The sequence below is a fragment of the Aphelocoma coerulescens genome, chromosome 1A (assembly GCF_041296385.1).
Source record: "Aphelocoma coerulescens isolate FSJ_1873_10779 chromosome 1A, UR_Acoe_1.0, whole genome shotgun sequence".
In the NCBI taxonomy this organism is placed as follows: domain Eukaryota; kingdom Metazoa; phylum Chordata; class Aves; order Passeriformes; family Corvidae; genus Aphelocoma; species Aphelocoma coerulescens.
The window spans coordinates 37,353,012-37,380,982 of NC_091014.1; the positions used below are offsets into that span (position 1 = coordinate 37,353,012).

General features: G+C 35.9%; 1 protein-coding gene across 7 annotated transcripts in view; it reads right to left on the reverse strand.

The window, feature by feature from the left end:
- Positions 1-733: 733 nt before the first annotated feature.
- Positions 734-27,971, reverse strand: part of ZFC3H1 (zinc finger C3H1-type containing) — a 41,693-nt gene continuing 14,455 nt past the window's right edge. For 5 of the 7 annotated variants that reach the window (XM_068999087.1, XM_068999086.1, XM_068999085.1 and 2 more), the window contains exons 9-35: positions 27,645-27,809; positions 25,916-26,053; positions 25,393-25,511; positions 24,906-25,052; positions 23,821-23,995; positions 23,471-23,602; positions 22,230-22,778; positions 22,037-22,146; positions 20,717-20,848; positions 19,612-19,733; positions 18,956-19,057; positions 18,467-18,583; positions 17,392-17,575; positions 15,425-15,611; positions 14,818-15,009; positions 12,654-12,891; positions 11,360-11,465; positions 11,080-11,278; positions 10,514-10,608; positions 9,504-9,614; positions 7,162-7,266; positions 6,904-7,069; positions 6,142-6,242; positions 4,864-4,965; positions 4,225-4,264; positions 1,770-1,832; positions 734-1,644 (exon numbers count right to left, since the gene is read on the reverse strand). In XM_068999087.1, coding sequence (XP_068855188.1) covers positions 1,507-1,644; positions 1,770-1,832; positions 4,225-4,264; positions 4,864-4,965; positions 6,142-6,242; positions 6,904-7,069; positions 7,162-7,266; positions 9,504-9,614; positions 10,514-10,608; positions 11,080-11,278; positions 11,360-11,465; positions 12,654-12,891; positions 14,818-15,009; positions 15,425-15,611; positions 17,392-17,575; positions 18,467-18,583; positions 18,956-19,057; positions 19,612-19,733; positions 20,717-20,848; positions 22,037-22,146; positions 22,230-22,778; positions 23,471-23,602; positions 23,821-23,995; positions 24,906-25,052; positions 25,393-25,511; positions 25,916-26,053; positions 27,645-27,809 — 4,035 coding nt within the window. In that variant the 3' untranslated portion in view covers positions 734-1,506. Of the gene's footprint in view, positions 1,645-1,769; positions 1,833-4,224; positions 4,265-4,796; positions 4,966-6,141; positions 6,243-6,903; positions 7,070-7,161; positions 7,267-9,503; positions 9,615-10,513; positions 10,609-11,079; positions 11,279-11,359; positions 11,466-12,653; positions 12,892-14,817; positions 15,010-15,424; positions 15,612-17,391; positions 17,576-18,466; positions 18,584-18,955; positions 19,058-19,611; positions 19,734-20,716; positions 20,849-22,036; positions 22,147-22,229; positions 22,779-23,470; positions 23,603-23,820; positions 23,996-24,905; positions 25,053-25,392; positions 25,512-25,915; positions 26,054-27,644; positions 27,810-27,971 lie in introns of those variants that run through there. The other 2 variants (XM_068999098.1, XR_011147065.1) reach the window with 2 other exon arrangements.

Consider the following 27,971-nt stretch of genomic DNA (forward strand, 5'->3'; position numbering starts at 1 on the left):
ACACTTTTGTGGTCTGTGCCATATTACATAAGTGTGAACAAAAATCAGGATACCACCCTACTCCAGAGAAGAACAGGTTTGAGTCAGTTTTACAATACTGGTCTTGTAGTCTGCATGAAAACTTGGCCATTAAAGTGAGTACTTGAAGTTTTCTATTTAAGCATGACTGATAAAATTAAGTATGAGTTGTTTAATAGGACTTAAGGTACAGAAACACTCTCCATTCCCCTGGATGAAAACCAGTGTTTCCCACTTTTACCTCCTTTAAGAGCTGCTTCATGTTTAGCTTCAGATAAAGTAAGGGGTTTGAAAGTTACTGGGAACTATATGTCACAAACTACTTTGCTTCCCTCTCTACCATGAAGACCACTCATTTACTGGCACCTTAATGAAACACCAATGCAACAGGTACTACAGCCACCTTTTGATATGATTTGGCACATATTTCATCTCTCTCTACAATGTAGATGTAGCAACTTTGGAAAATGGGCCTCATTTCATTAAGGGCAAAAAGGACAATATAAAATGCGTTTTCCATTACTGAAGTGGTATTATTGATAAGAATAGTTGTTACAGGACAAACAGCTGTGTACCTGAGGCAAGGGGATGAAAAAAACCCCAAGGGGACAGTTATTCTACATCCACAATAGGCAGCTCAACCACATTTGCTTATCTCTTGATCAAAATAACAAAAGACAACAGATTTTTTTTGAAAGGTCAGCTTGTATTGAAAATACCTCTGCAAGAACACCTGTAATAGCGCGAAGTAGTACCAAAACAAAACAGATGAATATTATCTTTCTTTAAACTGTTAAACTTTATTATAAATTAAAATTTCTTTACAAAAAAATTGCACATAATTGACCACTCTTAGGTTCTGATGCACTGGCATTTGCAAAAGTTTCTTTAATCTTCAAGTTTAATAGTCTCTGCCATGAGTCCAATGCAGAAAAGGGCAGTAAGCAACCCTCTTAGAGCCTTCAAGTGCAAGAAGCATACTTGTGGCCACGGCAGTTACACTTTCCTTAAGAGCGGCTGCTTTTGTTTTAAATCCTGTAATGAAAAGGTCTCAAAAAAGGTTTAAAAAAGGAAAAACCCAAAATGGACTAGTTGCTTTTTACTGTAAACACAGCCCAGTAAATTAATCCCAAACACAGATCTCTCAGGCATCAGCGAGAGTGTCAAGTGAATCAGGAACAGCAAAACAAAAACAGTAAATAAAAAGAAAACATAAAAAAATAAAGTCTGTCATTTTGATTAACTATACTTACGTAGATGACGTTATGAGAATCTGGCAGGGCCCAGAAGCAAGGCCAGACAGGGAGTTCATGTTTCCAGAAGAAGGTCATGTTAATTGTTTCCAGGTTCAAGGAAAGCAGACTGGAGACTTGATACACTCAGCAATACTCATCTGCCTTACATAGATCTTAGGGCATGGATCAGCCTGAAGAACCATTCAACTGATTTTGGCATTTTATAGGACTTAGGGCTGACCATACCCAGCGTTCAGTGATTCTTGTTTTCTGTTCTGTAAGTGTTTAAATTTAAAAGCTCATCTAGGCTGACTCCAACCTCTTGGCACTTGGAAACTAGTTTTCTCAGGTTATCAGTTTTACCTCCTCCTGATGCTTCAAACAAGAGTTGCTGAAAGAGATGGGGAAGCAGATATAAGATTTAGCCAGAGCCTGAGCATCACCACATCTATGGATATGGGATATGCAGAGAATTTATATGAAACCTCAAACTGAATCATAAGGAGAAAACATTACATCTTTCCACAGTGTTGCACATAGAGGTAACTTCTGAAGGGCTCTCTGATATAAATGATGGACCTGTAAAATAAAGGCAAGTATTAAAAGTCAGCACAATTTCATGCACTCAAAATGAAATATCTGAAGTACAAAAATCTCTTGCAATAGTTTTTAAAATAGTTTTGAAGTCAAGCCTTAAACTGGTACTAAAAGCAAAGCCAAGTTTATGTCTGACCTTAATTCTGACCCTTGTATGAACATGACTAGTTACATGAGGACATGCTATTTTTCTTCACAAGATTCTTGCCTCATTCATTGCACAGGATGGAACACGTTCAGGGAATGAAGAAGCTTACTGAGTATTTCACCACTCAATATGTAGTCTCAAGTCTTGTTTATTGCATATCATCACAATCCTGCAATGAAAATAACTGTTTCATGGGCTTTTTTCCTTCAGCATCTATCTATCTATGCTTTAACCATCAGTATGAGTATTAGCAACTCTCAAAAAAAAATGGTTTTACCATTTTATGGTTCAAAATAGAGGACCAAAATATTTAATACTAGTACTTACTCAAGTGTCCTTCAACTACTGGTATCTAAAGTCCCAACTTCAATCAGAGTCACTAGGGGAGGTATTTGCTGGCATTTTAAATACTTGTACTCGTTTTCATATTCTTTTAACAAACCTTTACATGACCTCTGAAGGAAATAAATGACAGGTTCTCCAGGAACAGGAAATCCATAATCTGAATCACAATTCAATTTTAAACCAATATCCTACTTGTTTACTAGAAAATCCAGTTATCTGGACCAATCACTGATTTGTGTAAACAGTTGTAAGTGCTCACTACATTCCAAGCCAAGACCCCCACAAAAACCCAACTGCATTGTGTGTGCCTACTGAAGTGATTTTACCACATACCGTATAATTAGTGAGGTGGTTGCAGAAGAAAATCACAAGATTTCTTCTGGGTGTAATCCAGCTACAATGTTTCACATATGTCTTCATTTTAATTGGTTCATTTTCTCTAAGGGCCCTCTTTTTTATGCATTTGACATATACTTCTCTAACCAAACAAACCAGCCACCAGCCTTACTACAGGCAGTGTCTTAAGATGTAGTCCATCTAATACAATGACTGAAGCAGGGATCTGTGACTTATTACAGATTACACCAAACCAACACAGAGACAGAATTAAGGTTGAATAGGCAACCCAGCCTTTGGTATCTCCTGACTTTGAGCTATTTGATCTAGCAAAACAAATAATTCTGCTTAGGGGACGTTCTTTTTAAACATTCTAGGAGACCGTAAAAAAGGAAAGAAAACATTTTGTATGTGAGTCTAACAACAGCCATGCTACCCTTTATGGATCAGCTAAAGCTTTAGCATTGATTCAGAAGAAAGACTACTGACAAAAACAGAAGGATGCTAAGAATAAGTCACAACAATGACACAAAACCAGATACAAGCACAGAAGTAGATCAAACACCACAAGCAAGTGATGAGTCACAAATCCAGGGCCTCATGACAACCCCCACCCTCAAATACACATCTTTCCACAGGCAGAAGAGTATTTTGAAGGTAACAGCAACAATACCAGGAAGATCATTCTGTTTAAAAAGTGATTCAGTTGCTGTGCCCAAAAACCTCTTCTGTGTTTGTACATAGAGTGGTATTTCCCTACCCTAAGTACTAATAAGTAAACCTATTATTTTTTGGCTAAAAAGGAACTGGCATCTTTTGTGTCAGGAACTATGCAAACTCTTTCCATACATTAGTATGGCAGACCCACCCCTCCAACTACTTCCCAGAACCAAAGAATGGTTTGGGTTGGTTACAGATCATCTAGTTCACAAACCCCGTTGTCAGCAGGGACATCTTCCACTAGACTAGACCAGGTTGCCCAAAACCCCACCCAGTCTGGCCTAGAAACCTCATCCCTACAAGAGATCTACAACTTCTCTGGGCAACCTGTTTGTGTCTCACCACCTCACAGTAAAGCTGTTTTTCCTAATATCCAATCTAAACCTCCTCTCTGTCAGTTTGAAGCTATTCCTTCTTGTCCTAGTATGACATGACCTTGCAAAAAGTTCCTCTCCAGCTCTCTTGTCCACTTGTAAAGATAGTCACTAGCATCTTCCAGCACAAGTCTTGCTTCCCTCTGCTAGAACTTAAAATACAACAATCTCCTCCAGGTAAAAAAAAGTAAAATGGGAGAAGAATACAGCCTTCCCAGTATGGGAAAGATACACAGAAAGACTGTGCACTCATTATATAATCCATTCTACCCTGACTGACAAAAACATTTCTCACACTTGAGGCAAATATTTTGGTGTTCATAAACTAGAGTACTTCAACTAACTAGAAATCTTGGATTTACGAGATGACCATTGCTTTGGGTAAAGCCAAGGTATGAGAAGTTTTACAGTATTTCATAATCACTTGTTTTAGTACACTGTATTGACTTACTTCTCTTTGTCCCATTAGAAAGCATTCGGCAGCAATGGCTCTGAGGAAAAGAAATATATAAAAACATTTATTCTTGAAGTATTTTAAATGCCATTAATGGCAGAATACTGACTGTGGAATGGAATTACTAATTTCTTGAGAAGAAACTAACTTCCAATGAGGTTAATCTATTGTGTAAAGATAAAAATAGCCATTTTTTAAAAACAACCTTACATGAGCAAGACATTTCAGTGGTTCCCCATTATGAACAAACACTGAAGAAAAAGATCAGTTCAGCATCACTGGATAATGGAGAATACTGCTATTGTGATATATAAAGGGGAGGGGTAGAGAGGGGGAGACAGAAGTCAATAGTTGAATTTAAAAAAGCAACTTGTAAATACATCATTCATATTTATCTGCATAATATCCATTCAATTAAGTTTCCCCCAAGAGGGAAATTTCATTTCTCATTTTAAAGAAGTGACAATATCTCTGTCTGCTGTAATGAACTAATATTACTCTCTAAATAACAAGCTAACAAAAGAGAAGCTTCCAGTACAAGCCCAACTGGAAGGACATTTCAGATTTACCTTTGTGAAGTAAACCTTACAAACAAAAGCAATATCTATGAAAACAGATGTATGACTGTTGCATTACATTTTCCAGATGGCCAGGCATGTTGGGATATTATATGTAAACATCTTGGCTTGTAGTTTCAGAATCTGAACATTGCTCTCCTCCCAGTATTGCAGAAGCAGTCTGTAAAAGGCATTCATGAGAAAGGAACACTGCTCTAATCACTTGGAACAGAAAAGCTATCCAAAGATACAAACACATTACACAAAATATATTATACCTAATCTGAGACAAGAGCTGTAAGCAGGAAAAAGCCCAAGCCACCATACACAATACTGACTGATCATGCTCTCAGAACAAAACAAAACAAGGTAAGATACACTTTCAGAGAGTAACTAAGAAGTGTGAAATCAGAGAGAAAAATACGACCTTGGCATATTACAAGATTACAAGTGGATTACACATCCACTTTGAGCATGCACAAGGTAACTGCACATTTGAAAGGAGACAAATTAGTTTTATAATCATGTGGCCAGAGATGCTACTCAGTCAGTTCTGCTCACCCACTTCATGCAGTATCAAAACTGTCTAAAGGAGCTGCAAGTTCCATCTAGACAGAATCACAACTTGGTTTAAAATGAAGCCATTCAACTTCAACCTGCCTAAGGCAGGTGTGTCACACTCTCCCCCTGCTCACAACCACACACTCACTTCAAGCCTTGCTTTGAGTTCTTTGGGGTCACTGTTGATGATGAATAGTGTTTTGGGACTTTTCAATATTACTCAAATATTCATGTGTTCAGTGCACCTCAACACAGTAAAATATCGACTCTCATCCTGGAAGAGCATGTTTTGAAATACTGTTCAAGTAAGAGTCAGTGCAAGAGTCAGTGATTGTTTCCCATCAGATTTTGTTTAAATTATGATTTATCATTGATAAATAAATGTCAAGCCTTAAGGTAGCATTGTTATAGACTGGTATATCCATTTTTATTTGCTCTGGAACTACACTTGTGTCATGGGTTAGCTAGCACTACAACTTGTAATAGATCATCAAGTAACAACAAGATTTTAATATATATCTGACGTTTCTCTACCCACTTGAAATTTTGACCATTTGTAGTCATCATGTACAATGCAGAGTTAGTTCCTGTATAATTATAACCTGTCTGTAGATAGAACAGAACATTGTCAAATCTAAGATTGAGATGACATCAGAACGCACAATATGCCTCAAGCAATATGCAATAGTAGAGGAACAGTTTTACTTCCGTAGTAGAAAGCAAATCATGCATGACTTGCACAAAAAAACAATAGTTATGTTAACTGTCTGCCTTGATTAGAAGTATTTTTACATACCTCAGTGCAAGTCCAGGATTAGTAGGCATGGTAGAACAAAACCGTTCCAAGGTTTTGGAATGCTGAGATTTTGGAATGCAGCTCAAATAAAAAAGAATTACCTGTAGAATTTGAATTATATGCATTAAACCACTTTACAGCTCTTATTTTGCTAAGAACAATGGTATCACACACTACGAACACTATGACTAAAATGAGTTGCCACCTTCAAACCTTATATCCCTCAAGGGTACAGAAATCAATTTGTATAATACAGTGTCAAATTGCTAGCACCATATATTTTAGTCCTTCTAGCCTGCATTTAGTGCATAAGATAAATGCACTGCTTGTTAGCAAAATGGGATCCAGGATTTCTATATGCTTTATGCTGTCTGTTACAAGTGCTCAATTTCTTCCTCCTACTTTATTCCTTCTGTTTCTCAACCATTATAATTTCTATGATCAAAACTGTTTCCATCTGCCAGTGGTACTCTTGCTTAACCTTATCTTCCCTCCCTTACACATTTTCTCTTTTCTCTAGGAAAAATCATTTGTCATTAACATGCCATAAAGTTTCTCTTTGCATTACATGACCTTTATTTGAAAAGGTCACTGCTAGATACTCTTCTGCTCCAAACACTTCTATACTCAGAAACTTCTTTATTTTTCTAGCTCTCAGTGTTCATATACTGATGCTGTACTTGAATAAATAGATTACAGGTACCTGCTAACAGGTCATCAGCCTCTTTGTTTAGCTAAAACTGTCCACAGACACATTTTTACCTTATTATGAAACTCATAATTGGTCCAATAATCAGCAGTACTAAACGGAATTGGGTATCTTGTGGGGATTGTCACCAGACATCTGTTCACTAGATCAGTAAAAAGCTTGAATTCTTGAACTTTGTTGGTGGATTCAACAACTTTGCTATTGAGAAAAACAAGGTAACTGGAAGAAAAAAAAAAAAAAGAAAAAAGATGGTTCTGGTAGCCTTCACTTAATAGTTGAGATTAATTAACCTTCCTCCCTTAAGAACTTACTCCAACCAAATGTTCTGAACAGTTTCCTGCTGCATCACTGCCCCCAGAGCTGCTTCATAAGCCTCCAGTGCTTCACCAACACTTGCATGAAGAGACTGGCACAAACTGTTTATATAAAAAGATAAAAACTGTTGTATGTCATAAACAATATATGTAATTACATATTAACAGCAAGATACAATTAAGAATTTCCCATTCTCAGATGCAAGAAAAAAACAGTGCTTTCAGTTTAACAGCATCATGGACTAATCTATCAGTCAATTTATTAGAATGGGTAAGTCTCACAAGCAAGTAACAAGGAATAATAAAGCAACCATGAAGTTTAAAATGCAATCCTTAAAAACAAATTAAATATTACAAATGGTCTTCTACTCTTGTAAAGTACCCTTTACTAATCCTTCTAATAGGAATGCTCTAACTGCTACAGAATGGAGACAAGTCTTGAATTTCCATTGGGAAAGCTCCAAGTGATAAATTTCAAGTCTGATTAAAGCCACTTGGGAAATAGTATCAGTCTCTGGCAACAAAGTTAGTATTCTGAAACAAATATTATCAAGATCTGGGGTAGAAACATACCAATTGTGTCAGAGGAAAAAGAAAACTGACAAGAAAGGTCAACCCCCCCCCCCAATTTTGTTAAACAGCTTCTCAAAGAAACATACAGCTAGACCAACATACAAGACCTCATCAAAGACAAGAGCAGACACACTCTTAGATCAAGACATGGCGAAAAATCCGTATTGCAAAGGGTAAAGTAACAATAAAAAAAAGGTAAGACTTCCAGTAAGTAATGGGGGGCAGGGGGAAATCTAACAACCTCATAAAGAAGCAGAATACAGAAATATATAAAGTAAGAAAGGGCTACCTCGCTGTAGAACCCTCCTGACTGAAGTCACATAATCAGTGCCTGATTCTACTCCTGCTTTCCCCAGGAATTATGAACTAAATCACCAATTTGCTACTCTAAAATAGTGTGTATACATTTGTGCGCACACACAATAGGATCTTTCCAAGTAAAACATTGTTACAAGACCTTTAAGACTTTGCTGATTTCAATCTATTTTCAGTTGGTAAAAGTGAACTTTTACGTCTTTTGTCCTCCATACCTGAAGAAAGGAAATATAGACACACAGGCCCAGGTACCTAGACACTTACTGTAGCAAAACTCAAACAGAGAAACACTCCATTATCTCTGAAAGTAATTTAGGCACTTCTTTCAAGAACAGTTACTTTTCCTCTTAGAAGCAGGTGTTAAAAATACAGGAGAATCTGAGTTTAAGTCAGGGTACCTTGTGACTAAATAGTGATCTCAAGTGTCTTAGTAACAATACTTCTACTGTGTAAGTGGGAAACCCAAAACTGAGCTTCTCAAGAGGTATTTTGGTTAAAAAAAAAAATTAAGTTGCTATTAATAGACAATGTAAGAAAAACCCCATAAAGGTAATCTTTAAAAAAGGTTTAGATTAAATTTTCTTGAAAACCATTCATTTTACCTGTAAGTTGTCCACCAACTAAAAACAATAAGCAACAGTGTTGAAGAAGTTCTGAGGAGTCTTCACTCAATATGTGAAGCAATATCATCCTTGCCTTTTTACTTATCTGAAAAGCCAAATAGGTACTTGTGTAGACTGACAAACCCAGACCACAAAGTGGTAAACTTCCTAAACAGCCTAAGCAAGCACCTCAGTAACCACAGTTAAGTAGCTAGTATAAGTTACAGACGGCTAATACTGTGGTGTCTGGCAATCCTGTATAAGGCTGCTGTCAAAAGGAATGATGGAAGAAAAAGGAAAAAAAAGAAAAAAAGATTGTGTATACATGACAAAGATATGTTCCTTTACAACCTCTTGCAGAGGAACAGGTCACCCTCCCGCATTAACTTTGCTGTGGAGCTTCTCCATGAACAGCTGAAACAATGAGTCAAGGAGCTGGGGAGATCAGGACTAAACAGAATGGAAACTTTGCCAAGTAGAACTATTGTAAAATAGAAGGGAGACAACTGAAAGCCACAAGAAAGAGGAACACTACTAGCAGCAGTAACCTAAACCAAAAGTAAAACAAACAAAAAAATCATTTTGAGATGAACACACCTTTTACCATTCCCGTAGCTCAGAACTTCTGAAAGATTTCTCAAGTGGAAAATTTAAGCTGACGTGCAACTCAGTTTCATAAAATTATCTCCAATGTGCAGCAGGCCAGTAGGTTCTCTAAAGACTGGCCAATCACTTATTGAGAGAACTGAAAGTGATACACCCTTAGGCAAGTTATGAATACTCTGCTTTTGAAACTCAATTTACTCAGACCCAACAGCTGTTTCTCAGAAATTCCTTAGAAAATCTCACCAGTAGATCTGCCACAGATATGGGATTTGCTGGTTAACAACATCATCTGTAAGATGTTCTTTATAGAGAGGTGATGTGAATTCAATTGGCATTGGAAAATTCAAGAGATATCTACAAGAGAAAAAAGGAGTAGTAAACAAGAATATACTTCTACATGGAAGAATTCTATGTAGATGTAATGTTCAGTTCTGAAGTCCAGTTCACAAAAAATACTAAAAAAACATGCATTTTTCCTAGATTTCAGTTTAACTCTATCCAGACAAAATCTGTACAGAAAGCATTACACAGAAATGTAGAATTAATACAGAAGGCATTTACTCTCTCATTATGCACAAAGTTAAATATTGCCTTATATTACAGACTTTCCCTTCCTTCATAAAATACATCAAGTACATAACAAACATAAGCAAGAACAAAATCTAACACCTAACTTAAGAGATAAAAACATTTCAAAAGCTCATCTGAATGAGCTCTAGCATGGAAGGTTTTTGCTCTGAAGACCTTCAGAGGCATCTATTTTGCTCATAGGGAACTTGCAGATTCCAAAACTTTTGTCTTTCAGTTAGGTGCTAATATTCAAGGGGAAAATCATCAGGCTATATACGAAACTGGTATCTTTTCACCAATACTAATGTGATTAATAACATGCTGGATGTCTTGACTGAGGTCTTTTACAAGTGCCTAAACAGTGTATTTCAGATATGCCATTTTAGGCTCCTAGCTTTAGGGGGGAAAAAAAACCCAAAACCAACTTTGGTGTATATATGATTGATTTTCATTGCCCAAATCCAGACATTCGACTTGCTTGCTGTTTTATTTTAGATGCTCATGGTTTTATAAATTAGCATCTATGCAAAAACAAGTGTAAACCTTATACTAAACCCTCATTCACTGAAGTTCTGCAAAACACACCATGCTAAAAAATAGAGTTTAAAAGTCCTAGACTATCATGTTATTCATGAAAATGCCAATATTGCCAAAATTTAAATTAAGAATTATTCTAAACATACCTTAAGAGATCCATGGGACCATGCTGTTGGCATGTATTCTCAAAGAAAGCTGCCACGAAATCTTGCAACAGTGGAAGAATACTGCTTGACCTTTCCTGTTTTGTTGTTTGGGGTTTTTTTTTAAAAATAAAAAAATTAAAATCAACCATCAACCTGGAATATAGTGAGAGTAATTTAAGCAAAATAAGTAAGTGGTGTGTTTATCTCTGCAATGCTCCACTGTCTTCATTCTCTCGAGAATGAAGTTTAAATGGGAAAGTCAGCAGTAGGAAGAAGCTGAAAAAATATTACAGGGTGTGCTTTTACTTTCTGTTACTCTTTCTTAAGATGAACACTGAATTAGAACAACCCAAACTACAAATTTATGATTTTATGTAATTTCTAAGATTATCTTTTATCATTTCACTTGTCTCAACAATTATACTTTTCCTATTTATATAAAGGAGTACTAGACATTATAAAAATATCACTAAGTTGAATCACTTTGACAAGCTTTTCAAACAACATAAACCCCAAATTTTATAGAGCTAGCAGACCAGCAAACAAGTTTTGACATGGAGTATTACCTGTGAAACAAGAAATTTACACAATCGATAAAAAACTTCTGCATTCTGAGGATTCTTCTCAAAAGCTCCAATCCACACTTTGTGGGCATTTTCACTCTGCTCCATCTGCAAATACAAGGTGGCCAAACTCTCCAAGAGCTGACAGTTGTTAGGGCAGAGCTCCAATAAAGATCTACAAAGTTCTGCAGCAGATTCCCACCTTAAAGAAAAGTAAAAGTCAGTTAAAAAAAAGAAAGAGTGAGTCAAGTACTTCAGTTAAGAATGTCTTGAAACAACTTACCTTTCAAGCAGTTTCAGCAAAGCTATCATGTTTCTGTAGAGAGGGAAGCAGATAGCTATTCTTCTGTCAGCCTCAAGGCTTTCATCAGTACATGTTTTGACTGCATCTTCAAAACAAAAGTAAAAGTGAAGCCTTTACACCTCAAGCAGTGTCAAAGTTATGTGAAGCCTTAACATAATAAAATGTCTCCTTTAACATAAAGAAAATACATAATGTGAAAAGATTACTTCTGAAGGTGCTGTTTTTGCAAATTATTAGAAATAGATGATCATCTTTGGAAAAGCTCTCTTCACACTTATCACCACAGTACAAAGACAAAAATCTTTCCATTTCATCTCTTACTCATTTTAAAAACAGGAAACATCCTATCAATGAAACATTAAAGCAATGTTTCCGATAGAAGCATATGCCTAGATTTAAAATCACACCAGGATTTCCAGTGTAGCTGCTGAAAGGTATTGAGACAAACACTAATGCAGGATTTTATTTTTCTCCTCAGCATAATAAAAAGGTACCCAACAATGAACACCCCATTACCATAGCTAGACTGCCCTCATTCACACAGCTGGCCTACTCCATTGATCCTTGAGTATTTCAACACTGCACTACCACTGGAAGCATAGGTATATTTTCAGTGGCAACTCAATACTGCTGCTGACTAACACACTAAATACTGACATTTATAAATACTACATCAGCATTTATAAATACTACAACAGCACTTGCCTGCTACTGTGAAGTTTACCTCTGACAGCACCACCGTAAGCTAAAATCTCGATTTCTTTTAATATCTCCATTTTACACTTTAAAAAAATTTATTCAATTTACTTAAACCGTGAATTAAGATAAACACATGGATTGTTCTGCCCCTTTTAAGGAAATACTAATATTTCAGGAAAGTAACTTTCCAATAAATACATCCTAGCGAGAGAAAGGGGGAAGGATAAGAATGACAACTGAAGCTTGGCTTTATGCTTGCATAAGCCCAAAAAAATAGCAATGCCATACAATTACAAGCCACTGACTGGTCTTTTTCTCTGAACCATCATATTCTATCAAGCTAAAGCTGTGGCTTGGAACCACAGACGAAAACCTCATGTTTGTTAAGCACCCAAGAACGTGGATTTTCCGCACTATTCTGCTCAAATCAAAATGAATACACTGGATTAATTCAATGGCTTAACAAAGTCATCAGCAATATTGCACTGCCTTGAAATTCCAGAAGTTGAATAATGCTTCTTGAATTCACACAAGGTGTGAAGAATGTATTAAATATTTACTGCCTTAATCTTACCTTCAAACATAGCTAAGAGTGTATCAGGATCAGTCTTCACATCTTGAACTGTCTGCCATGGTATTAAAAACGGCTCTTTGTGCACAATCCTTGAAGGACTGACATTAGCTGGATCATAGAACTTCACTGGGAGAACACCAAATTCAATTAGATGTATGTAAGCCAGCCAAGCCAAGCAACGGTCACTTGCAGTAAGGTGTTCTGATATTATCTTTTTATTTGCTGATCTTAAAGCATTCTGTAAAGGTTAAAAGAAATACAATGCACTTCAACCACAAAGTCTTTAGAATTTAAGAATGAGAAAAGAAAACAGGAAGAGTAGGTTTCATTATTCTCAATTTTTTTCCATAGAAAAGACAGGAACTAATTCTTTATGTAAATCAGGATTATATTCAGCTTATGTGAAAGGGTGGCTATTCAAATTATGGCATTTCTAGTAAAATGTTTGGAAAAACCACAGAAGATCCTTATTGCAAAAAGCGAAGAGAGACACTTCGAAAACATGCATCTCCCAACATATATGTTCCCTTTTCCTTCTCTATTCTCCTATTACCTCCAATTCCATAGAAGTAATACAGTAACACTAGATACAACTCATCTACAACCTGGATTCAACTCACTATATCCTACTAGGTTTTGTGCATTTGGGGTTGTCTGTTCACCTTGGCATTTTTATTTATTAAATTCTAGTTGTCAAGCTACTAAGTTACAGCTATTCAAGTCTACTGAAAAGGCCACCATCTCTAGACATGATGTTTTAAAAAATGTTTTGAAATTCTTACTGAGAACAAGGATACTATTTCAAATTTTTCTACTAGTCACATGCAAAGATAGAATAGTCCAGTTAAACAAGCAGATCCCAAATAAAATAATTAGAGCATGCAATTAAATAAAGTCTAAACATAAATTCAATAGAACCTCATGACTAGTGATGTGTCAACATTTTCCTGGACAAACACAGTATGATCAAAGAATGCATTTTTCAAGGGAATGAATGTATTTGCAAATTTATGCAAAATTCAGGAGGACACATGCCCTGAAGTAGGTGAAAACTGGTGTTTCAAAAGCATTTCACTTATTCACACCACAAAATACTTAGAAATTGCTTTCAAGTTTTCCAATACACACTGCTATTTACTCTGAAGTAGCAGTTACTTTGAAATTATTTTCTCTGAAATATGATTAAATAATCTCTTGCTGTTCTTTGGCAAGAGATTATTCAAGCCATTCTTTTCAATTACACATTTCAGATTCATTTAGGGAAAAAAAAGTTTAGCTTTGTGATGATGCTTTACAGAAAGGTAAGGGTAACCAACCAGTGTTATTCTCCCTGGAGTCTCTCACTGGATTTCCATGTCGATTTGACACAAGGAGTTTTTTCTCCCTCTGTTCTTTTTATTAATTCAGACTTATGTGTCTCAGTACCTTTGGAGAAAGCCAGCACAGCATTGCACTCTCCCATTCTAACTGGAGCCAGACAAAAACCTGAAGGCCTAAAACTCTGTCTAAGGACAGGCTGCAGCAAGCAATAGGCGGCACCTGCTGGCAGGAATGAAATAACCTGCAACTGAAAGGACAGAGCCCCCCCACTTTGGGAGAGGATAATGTCCATTTCTCACCCTCAGCCACCACTTTTATCATCTACACAACAGTTAACAGTCACCTAAATTATTTTTACATAGTTCTGGCCTGAGATAACTCAATGACTTCGGAGTTCATAAGAGAAATAAAATCTGATTTAACAGTCTCCAGATTGGAGAGCAGGGCAATACTGTTAGATAACTACTATATTCTTTCCTAAGAACTACTGGTTTGATAATTTCTGTAGCAATTTTGAATACTAAGGCATTACTAATAGGCCCTTCACTGCAAAAACCTGATCTATGGCTTACTAGAAACCAAAAAATAAAGCATCTCCCAGGGAATTATTTTGAGACATAGTAATCTAGGCTATTAGCAACTCAAACAAAAAAAGTAGGCAACAAAGCCCCCAAAGGTATATCCAGATTACAACAGCATCATAGCTCAACGCAGAAGCCTCTATTTGTTGAAGGAATTCTCCTAAAGGAAGGCACAGTTCCTCTAAAGTTCAAACTATCACAGTCACAGGCATTAAAAAGGTAAAGCTATGGAAACACTCCTGAAGTGGTAACTTGGAAGTTACCTGCAGCAGAACAAGAGCATTCTGATGTCTTCCTGTAAACAGGCTTAAATGAACCCTGTAGAGCAGAGTCTCCAGCAGCTGAAAGGACACAAGATTTGGATTTTCTCCTCCTTCTCTCACTTCCATTAGAAACTGCAGCATCCTCCCACAAACATAGTCTTTTCCATCGAAGGAATTCTCCAAATTCAAAAACTAGAGAGAAATAAATCATAATAATAACAATCACAATACAAGTAAGGCTTCTAGGTTAAAAATCATACAGATCACAAACTTCGAATAGTATCTTTTGCTAGCTTATGAACCGTGTTTCCCTCCCTCACAAAGTTCCGTATTAAACCCCAAAACATACCACTTTTAATATGTACAAGCCAAATTTTGCAATCAATGTAACATCTTGATTTTAAATAACTTTTACTACCTAAGGAAAAGTGATGATTTCTACAAATAACCTGCAGGAACCTGATTTGTTTCATTTTCAACTTTTGAGTTTTTAAAAAGGTACAGTGCTTTTTATTCGACAGTTTCCCTGTCATACATACTGACTTTATACAGTAGGAAACACACACTTACAGGAACATTTCATATAAACTTTGAAATTTTTACTTACTGTCCACCAGATTTGATAAGAGGGAGCATATTCCACTGCTGTTTCACACATTTCCTGTATTTCCTCTTTGGTTCCTCTTTTTGAGAAAAGTCTGAGGTAATGACACCAAATTTCAGGATTTTCTTTGTTGTTCTCAAGGGCTCGAGCCAAAACATTTAAAGTAGAATCTAAACACTCAGATGACGAGCTGTAAAAATTAAAAATTTTAAAAAAAGCACTCTCATCAACTGTGTTGGTATTATGACTTGCACAACATCAAATATGAAAATAGATGCTTTTAATGAGAATGAAAGTCACACACAGTACACCATCTTTTTTTACACGTTGTCCTTTACTATCACCAGGTTTCAAAGCTGCAGCAAGTTTTCAACCTTCAGAAGTTATCAGGTACAATTATCATAGTGCACGGAAATAAGTATTCTATGAAGACTGCCAATTCTAATAAAAGAGTCCAAATTATTGAAAATAGGTAAGATTCACCTGTAAGCAAAGTTCTCAAGCTACAAGGATATAAAGGCATTTACGTCATACAGGCTTAAGGACTTAAGTAGGGATTTTAAGAATGTAGTAAAGTAAGCTGAATTTTTATTAAATATTTAATAAGTAATAGTAAAAGAATGAAATTTTCTACAGTCACTAAACATAAGCCTTTACTTCAGCATACCATGCAGGTTCTCTAAGACATTAAAAAAAAAGAAATTTGCTTTTTTGAGATAACGAATCATGAGATGACACCCACCAAGTAATATATGATTAGCTGAAATAACTGACTATACTGCAAAACACAGAGCTGAGCTTTAATTCATAAATACATCTTGCATAAAACCACAGAATACTTCTGAGGTCCCATTTGTTCTGAAATCATCTTTAGAAATTATTTTGCATGGACATTTATGAGAAGAAAAACACAAGTCTCAAAAAAAACCCTAACACAGTTAACCATGCATATGTCTGAAGCTTTCCCAATGCCACTACTTTCACCTGCTACAGCAGTCAAATTTTTTCAGAGTACTGAGGAAGTGGGGAATGGGAGAAGTGGCTGTTTTATGAAAAGGATGCATATCTTCCACCAGGTTTTCTCCCTTTTCTTGGTTGTTTCCCAAGTACACTTATTTTTAGAAGGCATGCTCTTCTCATGCTGCCACTTGCTGGTAATACTTTGATTACTGGTCTTTCCAGTTCTACCCCTTCTACTGCTCAGGCACCTATTGATACAGCTAAACTGATTTTTTCCTACATTTTCCATTATCCACAGTTTAAACAAGGCTTTTAAAGTAGATCTGCTCCTCTCCATTCCCCTTGCTTCCTGTTGCAGTTGCTCAGCTGTACCTCACTTAAAATTGAGGTTAATCATCAAAATGGATGAAACCACCATGACAGAATCTTTATTGAAATGATCTGATTCCCAATAGAAACACGGTACCCTGCAGTGTAAGTTTAAGGAAGAGAAGCTAGAGAAACTTAGAAAACCAACGTTAAAAAAAAAAAATCACAAAATAAGAAACCAAGTGCTCAATTAGACCATTTCTACAGGAATAAAACCAACTAGCAGAACTGTTCTTATAAGAAAGTTTGCTGATGAAAGTAATTTCAAACATTATTCCAGCCATCCACTCTGCAGAGAATGATTTGAGTTCACTGGCCCACCTTTACTGTAACATTCCACTGTAATATTACACTGAGCACTCTTCAAACATGAACAATTACTTCTCCCACACTACCTTCCATCAACTTCTGCTCTGAATCAGAACCTACCCAAAGATAAACCATCAGTGTAATTTATTACTCATATACTATACTAAATACAGTAGGAAATATAATCTAATCTATTTTTTAACCTGGATTAAAGTAATAAATTATTTGTGCCATTGTTGGAGGAAGGTCTTTAACATTAAGTAGGAAACTTTATCATAGCATTATAGGTAAATAGCTAATAGGTAGCAAGTGTCTAAAATGTAGCGACATACCCTTCATTTTGATTCAAGTATTTATATGCAAGTTTAATCCAAAGCTGTACATCACAGGGGTTTTCTTGGACACTTGCTTCCAAGTTGGAAATGTCATCAGTCTCACTTGTAAAATACCGGACATCATCTGGAGTCACCACAGCATCAAGCACTGGAACTCTTTTTTTATGTTCTGTGGGATGGGCTGTAAATAATATACAAATTTTAGAAAAAAAAATTTTCCTTTTCAAAACAGTAGTGATCTCCAACTCTCACAAGAGGTGGCATTTATATATTTCAAGCATAGCCATTGATCAGAACTAAATAGCATTATCCAGCATCCTTCAAACTGTATTGCCTGTAGAGAACTGGTTATATTTCAAATGTGAAGGAAGGAAATAAATAGCAGCAAAGGCTGCCTTGATCAACAGACACCAGCTGAGGCAGATCATTAGGCACCATTAGGAACTAGACACATTTGACAAAGAAAAATTTTTCTCAATTCTGAGTCTCAAAAAATCCTTTTTAGGGGATCTGCTAACAAATGCTAAAGCTCCTACTTGCAAGAGTCACGTGTGAAACACTGCCAGGTTACTGATGCTCTAGCAGCTTCAAAATGCTGTTTAACAGCAGCTTTTTTTAACTCCTGAGCTCACAGCAAATACTAACTCTGTAAAAATTTAGCATAACTGAACACTGATGTTCTTCTACTTAAAGTTCGGGGGGAAGGGGAAGGAGAAGGTGGGGATGCTGAGGGAAAATAAATTTTTTTTTAAAATCCCAGGGGTGTATTGGCAAGGCTGAAACATTCTAGGGAAAAAGGTCTTTATGTTCCTTTTGAGAACAGGTAATTACAAATTCCACCTTAATTTCCAGTCACATTAAAGGAAAAAATCTAATAGAATTACAAGTGTAGGTCAACCTTTACCCATAAATTTAGGTAAAATAAAGTTTGCATACAGGAAGTATAAAGTCAAGAGAACTATTAAAAGCACTGATTTTCTCAAGAACCACTTTAAAAACCAAGTGTTAGAACGAAGTGGGTGGGTATTTTCCCCCAGTACTCTTTTTAAAGGCCACCACACATCCAGATTACCATATTTAATAGGTCCAACAAACTGTTCCTCTTCACTGCTGCTACTATCTAACAGAGGTTTTCTCCAGTACTTTGGTCTCCATTTCCGCTTCTCTTTCCAAGTTGTATGTGGAGGTGCTGTAAATAAAGTAGTAGAAACTCTTTCACTTTTCTGTATTCAAGAGTAAAATATTTTTCCTGATAAAGGTTTTAGATAAAAAGATTCTGTGAGTTCAACGGAAGTGTATAAATTTCAATACCACTCATTTAAAATTTATTGTGCCTAAGTGCATAAATAAAGGCTACAAATGGAACTCAAAAGCTATTATATTATTGCCTTAAAACAAACTCTGTATTGTCTTGAATTCACCATAATCAGAATTTATAATACTAAGATAAATAAACTAAGCAACAATAAGAAAAAATATTCTTGGTTTACAAAATCATCGAGGTACTTACATAATTTTAAAAAGTTTATATATATTGCATTTAATCTACCAAGTTACTTACTGTGACTTTTACTCTCATTGACATTGCTGGCCAGAAGAACAGCCATCTGATCCACTGACATACGATCTCTGTTTATACCAAAAAGTTTTTCAACATATTTTTCTGAAACAAGAATACGTGTAGCTTAAGATAAGCATATGGATGAAAACAGTTAAGCAACTTAACAGCAATTTAATACAATCTATGCTAAAATTATGAACTATGACTGCTTTAAGATGCATGGCAATTTAACACACTAGCACAAAGAAATGAAAAAGAAGGAAGTTCTGTTTTGCAACTTGCCTATATGGCAAAGGCACTGTTATAAAATTCCAGCTCCACCAAAACAGGTCAGTCCAGTAGTTACAGAAAGAATGGAGGAAGAGGAGAGTAAAGATTCCATGCTCACTGCTCCCCAACACCCTGAATTGCAGCAATTATATTTTTTTGAGTGAAATATTTTTTAGATCAGTGATTGTTTTCATTTTGTAAGATAACAAGGTAACTAAGTAACTACCCACTACAAAGGGTAGAAATGGACAACAAAAGAAACTTCATATAGCTGTATCTTATACATCGCTTCACATCAAAGTCCTTGCACCCACAGCTTTTACTGAAACCTATTCCTTCAGAAATGAATTTTTAGATACAAAAAAGAATAAAAGACTCTTAATAACCTGTGGCAGCGCTGATTTCCTCATCAGTGCTTTTTTCTGAACAGCCAATCAGTTCCAAGTTGTAAGACAGAATATCCTGAAAGAGCTGCTTACGGCTAAGAGTGCAATCTTTCATGTGCTGCCTAAAACGAATAAATAAGCAATTAATACATTTATCATAGCAACAAATTATTATGAAAGTTTTAGTACACACTTGGGTGAGGCATAAAGAAAACAATACCCACAAAAAAACCTATTGTTTGCTTTGATGTTTGGTTAAATATACCTAGACCTTTCCTAAACTTAAACCTACGTAAGTAACTTAATCCTAGTCCTCATTATTTCACTACAGCCTTACTCTTTAAATTACATGTCTACACACTCATTTTGCAATAACACAAAACCACAGCACTTAGAACCTTCTGGTTCAAATAAGGCAATTATAAGAATTAGTTATCGCTTTGTATTTTAAAGAGTCAAACAATGGTTTGATGACAACAGCTTAAAGCTGATCCAGAATAAAGTTCACTCCTATTTTTCCAGTAGCTAAGTTTCCATACTGAGTTCATTCCTAACCAATTCATATCCACTTGTAAATACACTGCACAACACTGTTAAATAAATTAATTTTTAATAAAATTTAACATCAGCCTTTAAGGAAACAAATTTAGCCAGTATTTTCCAATGAAACTAGAATTAAATTATTACAATATTATTATTGTTTTACTTAATCATGTATTTGATATACACTTTTCATCTCAAGTGTGCTTAATAGTATCAACCACTATGTGAGGTTCTACAATGAGTTAAAGTTATGCTGAAGTTGTATGAGACCAGTTCCATTTAAACTACTAGAAAAAGGTGAAATATTCTATAACAGGCCATACTACTTTTCTAAATGTACATCTAAAGAGCCTTCTCTTTTTTCATGGCTTAGATGAAAGGAGTTTTTCTTCCAACTAAGTATCTGCAATAGAGTATTAAAAATAACCTTGTCTAGAACTTGTGCATAGGATCACATACCCAGATCTTTCAAAGAAAAGAAAACCATACTTATTTCGGACTCAAGAGTCAGACATTTAGAAGAGAGGTTTAGTTTAAGTCAAGAAAATTAAAAAGTACTCACCACTGACAGTCGTCATCATTACACGTGCCTGTTAAATCAAAGCGGCAGAAACACTGTTTGGGCTCAATCATATTACTATACGTTATTGAACTGAGGAACAGCTTTTCCTTCGTACGAAAATAAGGACTAAACCTAAAATGAAACAGTGAATTATTGTCATAAAAGTACAGCACAAGGCAAGACATCAGTTTTCTAAAAAGTAATTAAAAATCACTTTCTGTATTAAATCTCATTATTTCCAAAACCCTGCTACTAACCAAAAGCATCATTAACCTACAGGCTAAAAACAAGAGGGAGAGGAAGGGAACAAAGGAGTACTTCTCAATCTAATTAAGCTCTCCTCTAGCATTCTCTTCTTTAGGTGCAGAACTTCAGGAATACGAAAACAGGAAGTGCAGTAAAAACCCAGTACAGAAAGCAAACTAATGAAAGTGCATTTCAGTATAGAAAATCTCATCCTCTAGTCAGAGTAAGACCAACATCAAACAGAAGTGTACAGGGAACTGTTAAAGATGAACTTGAAGAAACAGTAGAACAAAAGAACAATGTATCAGCCTTAGAATGTATAAAAAACCAAAACCAGTCGTAGCTAAGCAGACTAATGCTTATTTTAAATCTTTAGCTAAAGTTTCACTACAGCAATTTTGGGATCTCTAGCTCCTTCAGGAATTGAAGTCATAACCTGCAACTCAAAATGAATACTCCTGCAAAGATGGCATACTCCATCTTCCACTACTTAAGAGCAAAGCAATAAAAAACCTGAAGCACATGGTAGGATACAACTACTCCAGTTTAAATTCCAGACTTTTGTTTTCTAAAATTTGATGTGCAGGAACAAAGTTCTCTTTAGTCAAAAGACAGATGTTCCAAATTGATTACACTTGCAGATGTTACTGTCAAGTCAAGATGAATCACTGTGATTATGCCTCTTTCCACTGAGCACGAATCCAAAAATAGATGATTGAGCCAATTTTGACTCAGACAATGTAAATCCTAGCCAAGTTCAAAGACTGCATAATTGAAATATGCTTCTTAGATTTGCATTATTCATATAAAAATCCTGATCTCAAATGCTTGAGTATTTTTTTAACTCAGTTGTATCAAACTGTGCAATACACTGTAAAAGCAGCATATTGCATGGAAAAAATGACTGAATAAAATGATTAGATTCCCTAGACCAGACAATATTGTTTAGGGATAGCCACGTTTCTCACTAGGACTTGTCTTTGTGTACATGCCTGGGTATCAAGGAACAGCCCTGAAGAACATTCGAACAAGAACACCTATGCATTAGTCAAAGAGCTGATACAGTCTTCATACCTGTAGGATTTAAACAGTAGAAGAGGACTATGATATGGTCCAAATGGAAATGGTTTCACTTCAGCTTGTTTACTTTGTGATGTAAAAAAATCCATGTCCACTGAAATTTCCTAGGAAATAGATAAACAGATATACAGCAATTGCAATACCACCTAATAAAGACAAGCTTCATGTTTAGTTGTAAAACATTTACCTGACCACACAACAGATCTTCCTTAGGCACAATACAGGCAGTACTTTTCATTAGCAGTTCTTTCAAGCTGTCAGCTTTAGCATAAAGTTTTTTCAGTTCATCAATATTCAACCCAAGGAACAGCTCAGGCTCCTCTGAAGCCTTTTTAGAAAGTTTGTTTATACTTTCTTGTTTTGGAGTGTCCATGTGTTTAAGATTTGGTTTAGTAAAAGAATTTGATTCTCTGAAAGATCTCCTTCGTTCTCTGTTTGAATTAGACAAAACTTCATCATCAAAGTAATTTTCTTCACTGTCCAAAGTCAATTTGTCCTGTGTAAGATCATGAAGTGATGGCTGAGGTAATGCAAACTCAGATTCCTCTTCTACATGAGGTGCAGTATTTGATTGTTCCTTGGTTTGAAGTGCACGGGCCTCCTTCAACTTCTGAATCTTTAGAGCATATTCATACTCTAGTTGCTGCAGTCGTTTTTTCTCTAGTGCAATCAATTCTGCTGAAGGCTTTTTTGGACTTGATGCAGGGGAGGTATCCAATTTCAACATTTTGCTTGGCTGAAAAGAAAAAAATTCTCTTTATTTCAATCTTCTCATCTACTGATCTATTGACAGGAGGTAAAAACATAAGCAAGGTATTTAATTCAGAGCTTATAATAACATTTTAAACTCCTGCCTGAAGATTTCACCAAACAGCAGAAAAACCACGTAAGAGTTTTCCACAATTCAACTGGCAGATTTGCAGGTTGTGCAGTAAAAATTACCCTACATCATGTATGGGGCTTCAACAGAAGTTCTGGCCCCACTTAAAAGGCGAGCTATAAAACGAGTACACACAATGATGTTGGGAGTGGCAGCACTAAAACTGACAAAAATATTTTAGCCTTTTTTTCGTATATTTTTCAAAACAATATCCGATCCCCTCTGCAGCAACTTTGCCTGATAGTTTTAACAAGACCATTGATGTCTACAGACAGCAAAGTATTTTCTTTGTTCTTTCACAGCCATACAGCTCCTCTTATTACTTATCTATGAATGGCATTCCCCTAGCACAGAAATAAAGGTTTTGAAGAGTTTTCTTCCTCAAATCATTAATGCCTTTTTTGCTGAATTCTCAAAAATGCACAAAACCCAGTAGGAACATTCCCTACATTGTTTCTGAAATGTTTTCCTAAAATTCCACTTGAACTTTGTTAATCAAAATTTATACTCTTTTCCAAGTAGTTCGGTTTAAAAGCATGCTAACTTACACCAAGATGATCTTGCTCTAGCTTTCGTTTGCCAATTTCCTTACTTGCTACTGCTTTTGCTCGAGCAAGTTCTTCTCCATATTTTAATGCCAGAGCTTTTTTTACTGTAACTCGTTGTTGAACTTTATGTATCTGAAAAAATAAAAATAAAAACTAAATATTACAGCAAGATGCAAATTTACAGATATGACCAGATACTAAAATATAATTACATGGAATTAATGAGACATAATATAACTAGATGGGAATTAATAATTAATTCAAAGAAAGCCTACTGCCTCCAAAAATCAGGCATCCCTTTTTAAGATTTCCAGCTCTAGGAAACAAAAATATTTCAGAGTGCAAGTTACATGCTCCTGAATCCTCTTGAGAAATGCCTTGTTAGCATTCAAGATCTTCTCTGTTGCTTGTAGCTGTTCAGACAGTTTGTTAATTTTATTTTCAGCAATTCGAACATTCTCTCTCTTCTTGGCCTGTTGTTGCAACAAATTTTTCAAGACAGACTCATCCTTCATCAACAGCATTCTGAAAGTAGAAAAGGAATGTAACAATATTTTCCAAAGGTAAATTGCTTAGAGCTACTGCTGCTCCTCCAAAACTCCAGTTAATTAAGAACACAGCTCTCCTCACTTATAAACAGACTACACATTAAGCCTCTCCAGATAGTCCTAACATCCATAAGACAGTAAATACTGCCAGTACAGTACATTTCATCATCCCAAGTTCAGCATGTAAGTATAATGCAGATGTAGGTACAAGAACAGAGGAAGGTAAGCAAATGTTCTATCTTTAATACTGTTTTTAATATAATGACAACCAAAACACATGTTCTTGCTTTCTGTTAAGTAACAACCTACTTCCATCTTAGGGCACATACACACATTACTGGATTACAAGCCATAAAATTATGGCACAACAATAGAGTAGATAAATACAAAAAGCTATGTGTCAAAGGAAGCAAGATAAACACTTAGGTAGATGGGTGTGGATAAAGAGAGGAGGGAATACTGTCCTTCAGCTGATGACTGACCACAAACCAGTTTGTTCAAACGACCATACAGTAATAATCAAGTGGCAAGAGAAGCTGAGTAGAGGATGCAAAGCACTTTTACTTCCAACCATAACTTGAAATTAGGGTGAGAAACATGGAAAAGGCATGCCACAAGAGAAAAGCCATATTAGGTGGCACAAATCATATTTGTCACTGAACATAAACAGCTGAAAACAGTTAGCATGACAAATCATACCTAGCAAAAACCAGACTGGCACTACAACACAATTCCTTTTGCACAGCAACAGGATTAAAGGCTGAATAGTTCAAGACAACAGGAAATCAATCATTTGCTGTTTGTTAAAAGCTACACATTTAAAAATATTATTTATTCTTTTCATCCTGCTAAGCAAAAGGTAAGACTTCTGACAGTGAAATGCATACCGGTTTTTCTTCAGCTTTGCTTCCGCTTCTGTGACTTGTTTTGTCACTACTGCTATTCTCCCAATTCCATCAACTTCACCATCAGAATTTGCAGGGGACGAATTGTTCTTCACTGGATCAGACTTAATTAAGCGCTGTTTCTCACGACTGAAACAGAAATGTTCAAAACAAAGATGTTCAGTAGCTTCAACATTCATTTTACTGTGTACTCCCAAGAGTTTTTACATCTCTGAAAAGAGTAGCAGGACAAGGTTACAAGTTAAAAGAAAAAGTACTTTCCACAACTGCAATCAGTTACTATAAATCAGTTTAAATCCAAGGATTTTCTTTAGACCTCTATGCTGTCTTACCAAAAATTGCATGGGGGAAAAACCTGAAGGTGATGGCAAGGTTTTCAAAACCAGATTTACCTTCAAGTTACAAAAGTAGACTAGTGAAGGGCTACAGATAAAATACATTTTACATTAACAATTAATCTAAATTGTACCTAGCAATCTCTTCTTTTAGAAGTCTGTATTCTATTTTCTTATCTTCTGGCAGAGCCTCTGGAGTTCTCATCGGATCATTTTCTTTTTCTGATTTTGGAGGGGCTTTGATTTTTGATGCCTGTTACAATGAGACTCAAGTCAGTACCAGTCACACTAGTTTAAAATACAGCTATCAAGTAGTATTTATAAGAGGAATTTCAGCACTAACTTAAAGCTCTTCAAGGTTAGTTATATCTTTTAAGCCAGTACTTTTTTGCTTAATAATGCACTGAATTTTAATTGAAAAAAATCAAACCAAAATATATTACAAGTTTTATCTTCAGGATGCCATCTTCAACAAAAAATTTTTATTTGCTTGTGCAATCCAAATTACAACATAATTGTCCAGACAGGAGTAATGTACTCACTCCTACCTCCTTCTGATGCAATTCAGTATTTCTTGACCAAATTCTAAACTTTAGATTCTATATACAAAGAAAAATTATTACAAAATAAACCTATTAAAATCCGGACAGCATTTACCTCAACATTTCTCCTTGCTTCTTTTATCATAGATTCGAGTCCTCCAAACACACTGCTAGTTGAGTTAGAGGGCTCTCCATCAGACTCACTGTCATCTGAGTCATTTAAGGTAACCACAACAGACTTGTGTTTTGGAAGCTGCAGCAAGAATGTAAAAAGTTTTGTAGTTAGAAAAAAAAGTTAGAGACACAGGTGTAACAGAAGACATACTTACAAGATGAGAAAAAGGTTAACTCCTTTTGTTATCACACACACCAATTCCACATTGTAAGAAAAAAATAAGCATTTGTACATCTCCACATGACAGTAACATTGTACATAGTCTTGACACTGTAACATGAAAGGTACTCCAACATCTTCAACCTACCCCCAAAAGTATCTGCAGCACATTTATGGCTCCATGGTCACAGCATATGAATCTCAAACATCTAACTCCTATACGTGATTAATTATTTTAATTGCAATTGAAATGATCATCTGTCATTTGGAAGACATTTTTTCAAGTAACTGAGGGGTGGGTAACAACCAATCAAATCTGCATTAGAAATGGTGTGGCAGACATACCAAAACTCCCTCATCTTTCTGCTACACAGTTGCGATGTCTCTTGTCCCACAGTTGTACTTAAGCTGATCTCACAGCAAGCTGCTCAGGCAGTTTAATTGGCAGAACACCAATAGAATGTAACAAATAGATGAAATCATGATTAATTACCTTTTGCCAACATAAATTTTAAAAGCTCACTGAAGATCAGGTGACTGCCATTCCAGCACAAAGAAAAATGCAGAAACAAACAGACAATCTAGATTAACCTCAAATGCTCTAGGAGTTACAGCTTAGAAAAAAAGCAACTTATTTCACATTTCCAGGACTGCTCCTCTGATCTCTCATGGTAGATCTGGACAACTGTAATTATACATTACATCCTTTATCTCAGGAGAGAACCTTGTCAAAGCCCTAAGTGTCTTAAAGCATTAACCCCATCAAAAAAACCACCATTTTTAAAAATGAAAAATATTCAAATTTCCACAATCAGTTCTTTTTGATACTCCTTCTGGGCAATTCTCAAGATATGGGCTGTATTTACTACTTTCTGAATGTAGTCCAGCTGCATCATTTTTCACCACAACAGGACAGGCGGGTGAAATTCTAGTTTATGTTCGTGCAAGGCACTGGTCCTTTCCTCACAAATACTCTCTTCCAGCCACATTCGCAGACATGCTAACTCTGACGTACATATACTATCCACTGAAAAAATTCAACTCCCCCTAGAAGGAAAAGTACTTTTCCCCCCCACAGAAGTTAGTTTTCTAACCAATCTAGCATGTTAAAATAAGTTCAGCCACGGAACTGGTGCTTCAGACCCCACTTTAAAGGAAGGGAGACACCAGCTGACCCGGTGCAGGAGGAAGAACAAGACTACCTCTGCTTCAGCAACAGTGTCTGTGCTAGTCTGGATGAGAAAATAACTGAACTGTATTTACAATCTCTTAGTTCACTGCATGCTGGCATATTTTGATGCTCTCTTCAGCTATAAATTCTTGCTTCAGTGTCAAATTCTTTCTAGAGCAGAATATGGATTATCAAAGTCACTAATAATTTAGATGCTTAACTGAAGCTTCACTCTTCCGTGCTGTATCACTAGAAAACCTAAGTCTAAGTCTGCTCTTCACTTCTGAGCTCAGTTTCAACTAATAGTCTTATTAGTAGGAAGCACCAGTATTTCCTTACTGTGATCACTGCTCGTGGAAGCCTCGGTACTCTAACAAACTTTGTATTTTGCACCCGTGGCTGAGACACAGTATTAATACTGACGGCAGACAGATTGCTTCTTGGCACAGGTTGCAAGTTGTCTGGAACAGGAGGGGAAGGTGGACCACTGTTACTTGATGTTTCCTAAAAAATAAAAATATAGTCTTAGAAATACACACCATCTCATAGCTATTTTGAAAAGTATCAGTATAAATGAGACTGTTTCATACATGCTTTGGAACTTGAAAATGTGACTTAGGCAGACTATCCAAATGTATTAGACAAATGTTGCAATTCTGCAGTAAT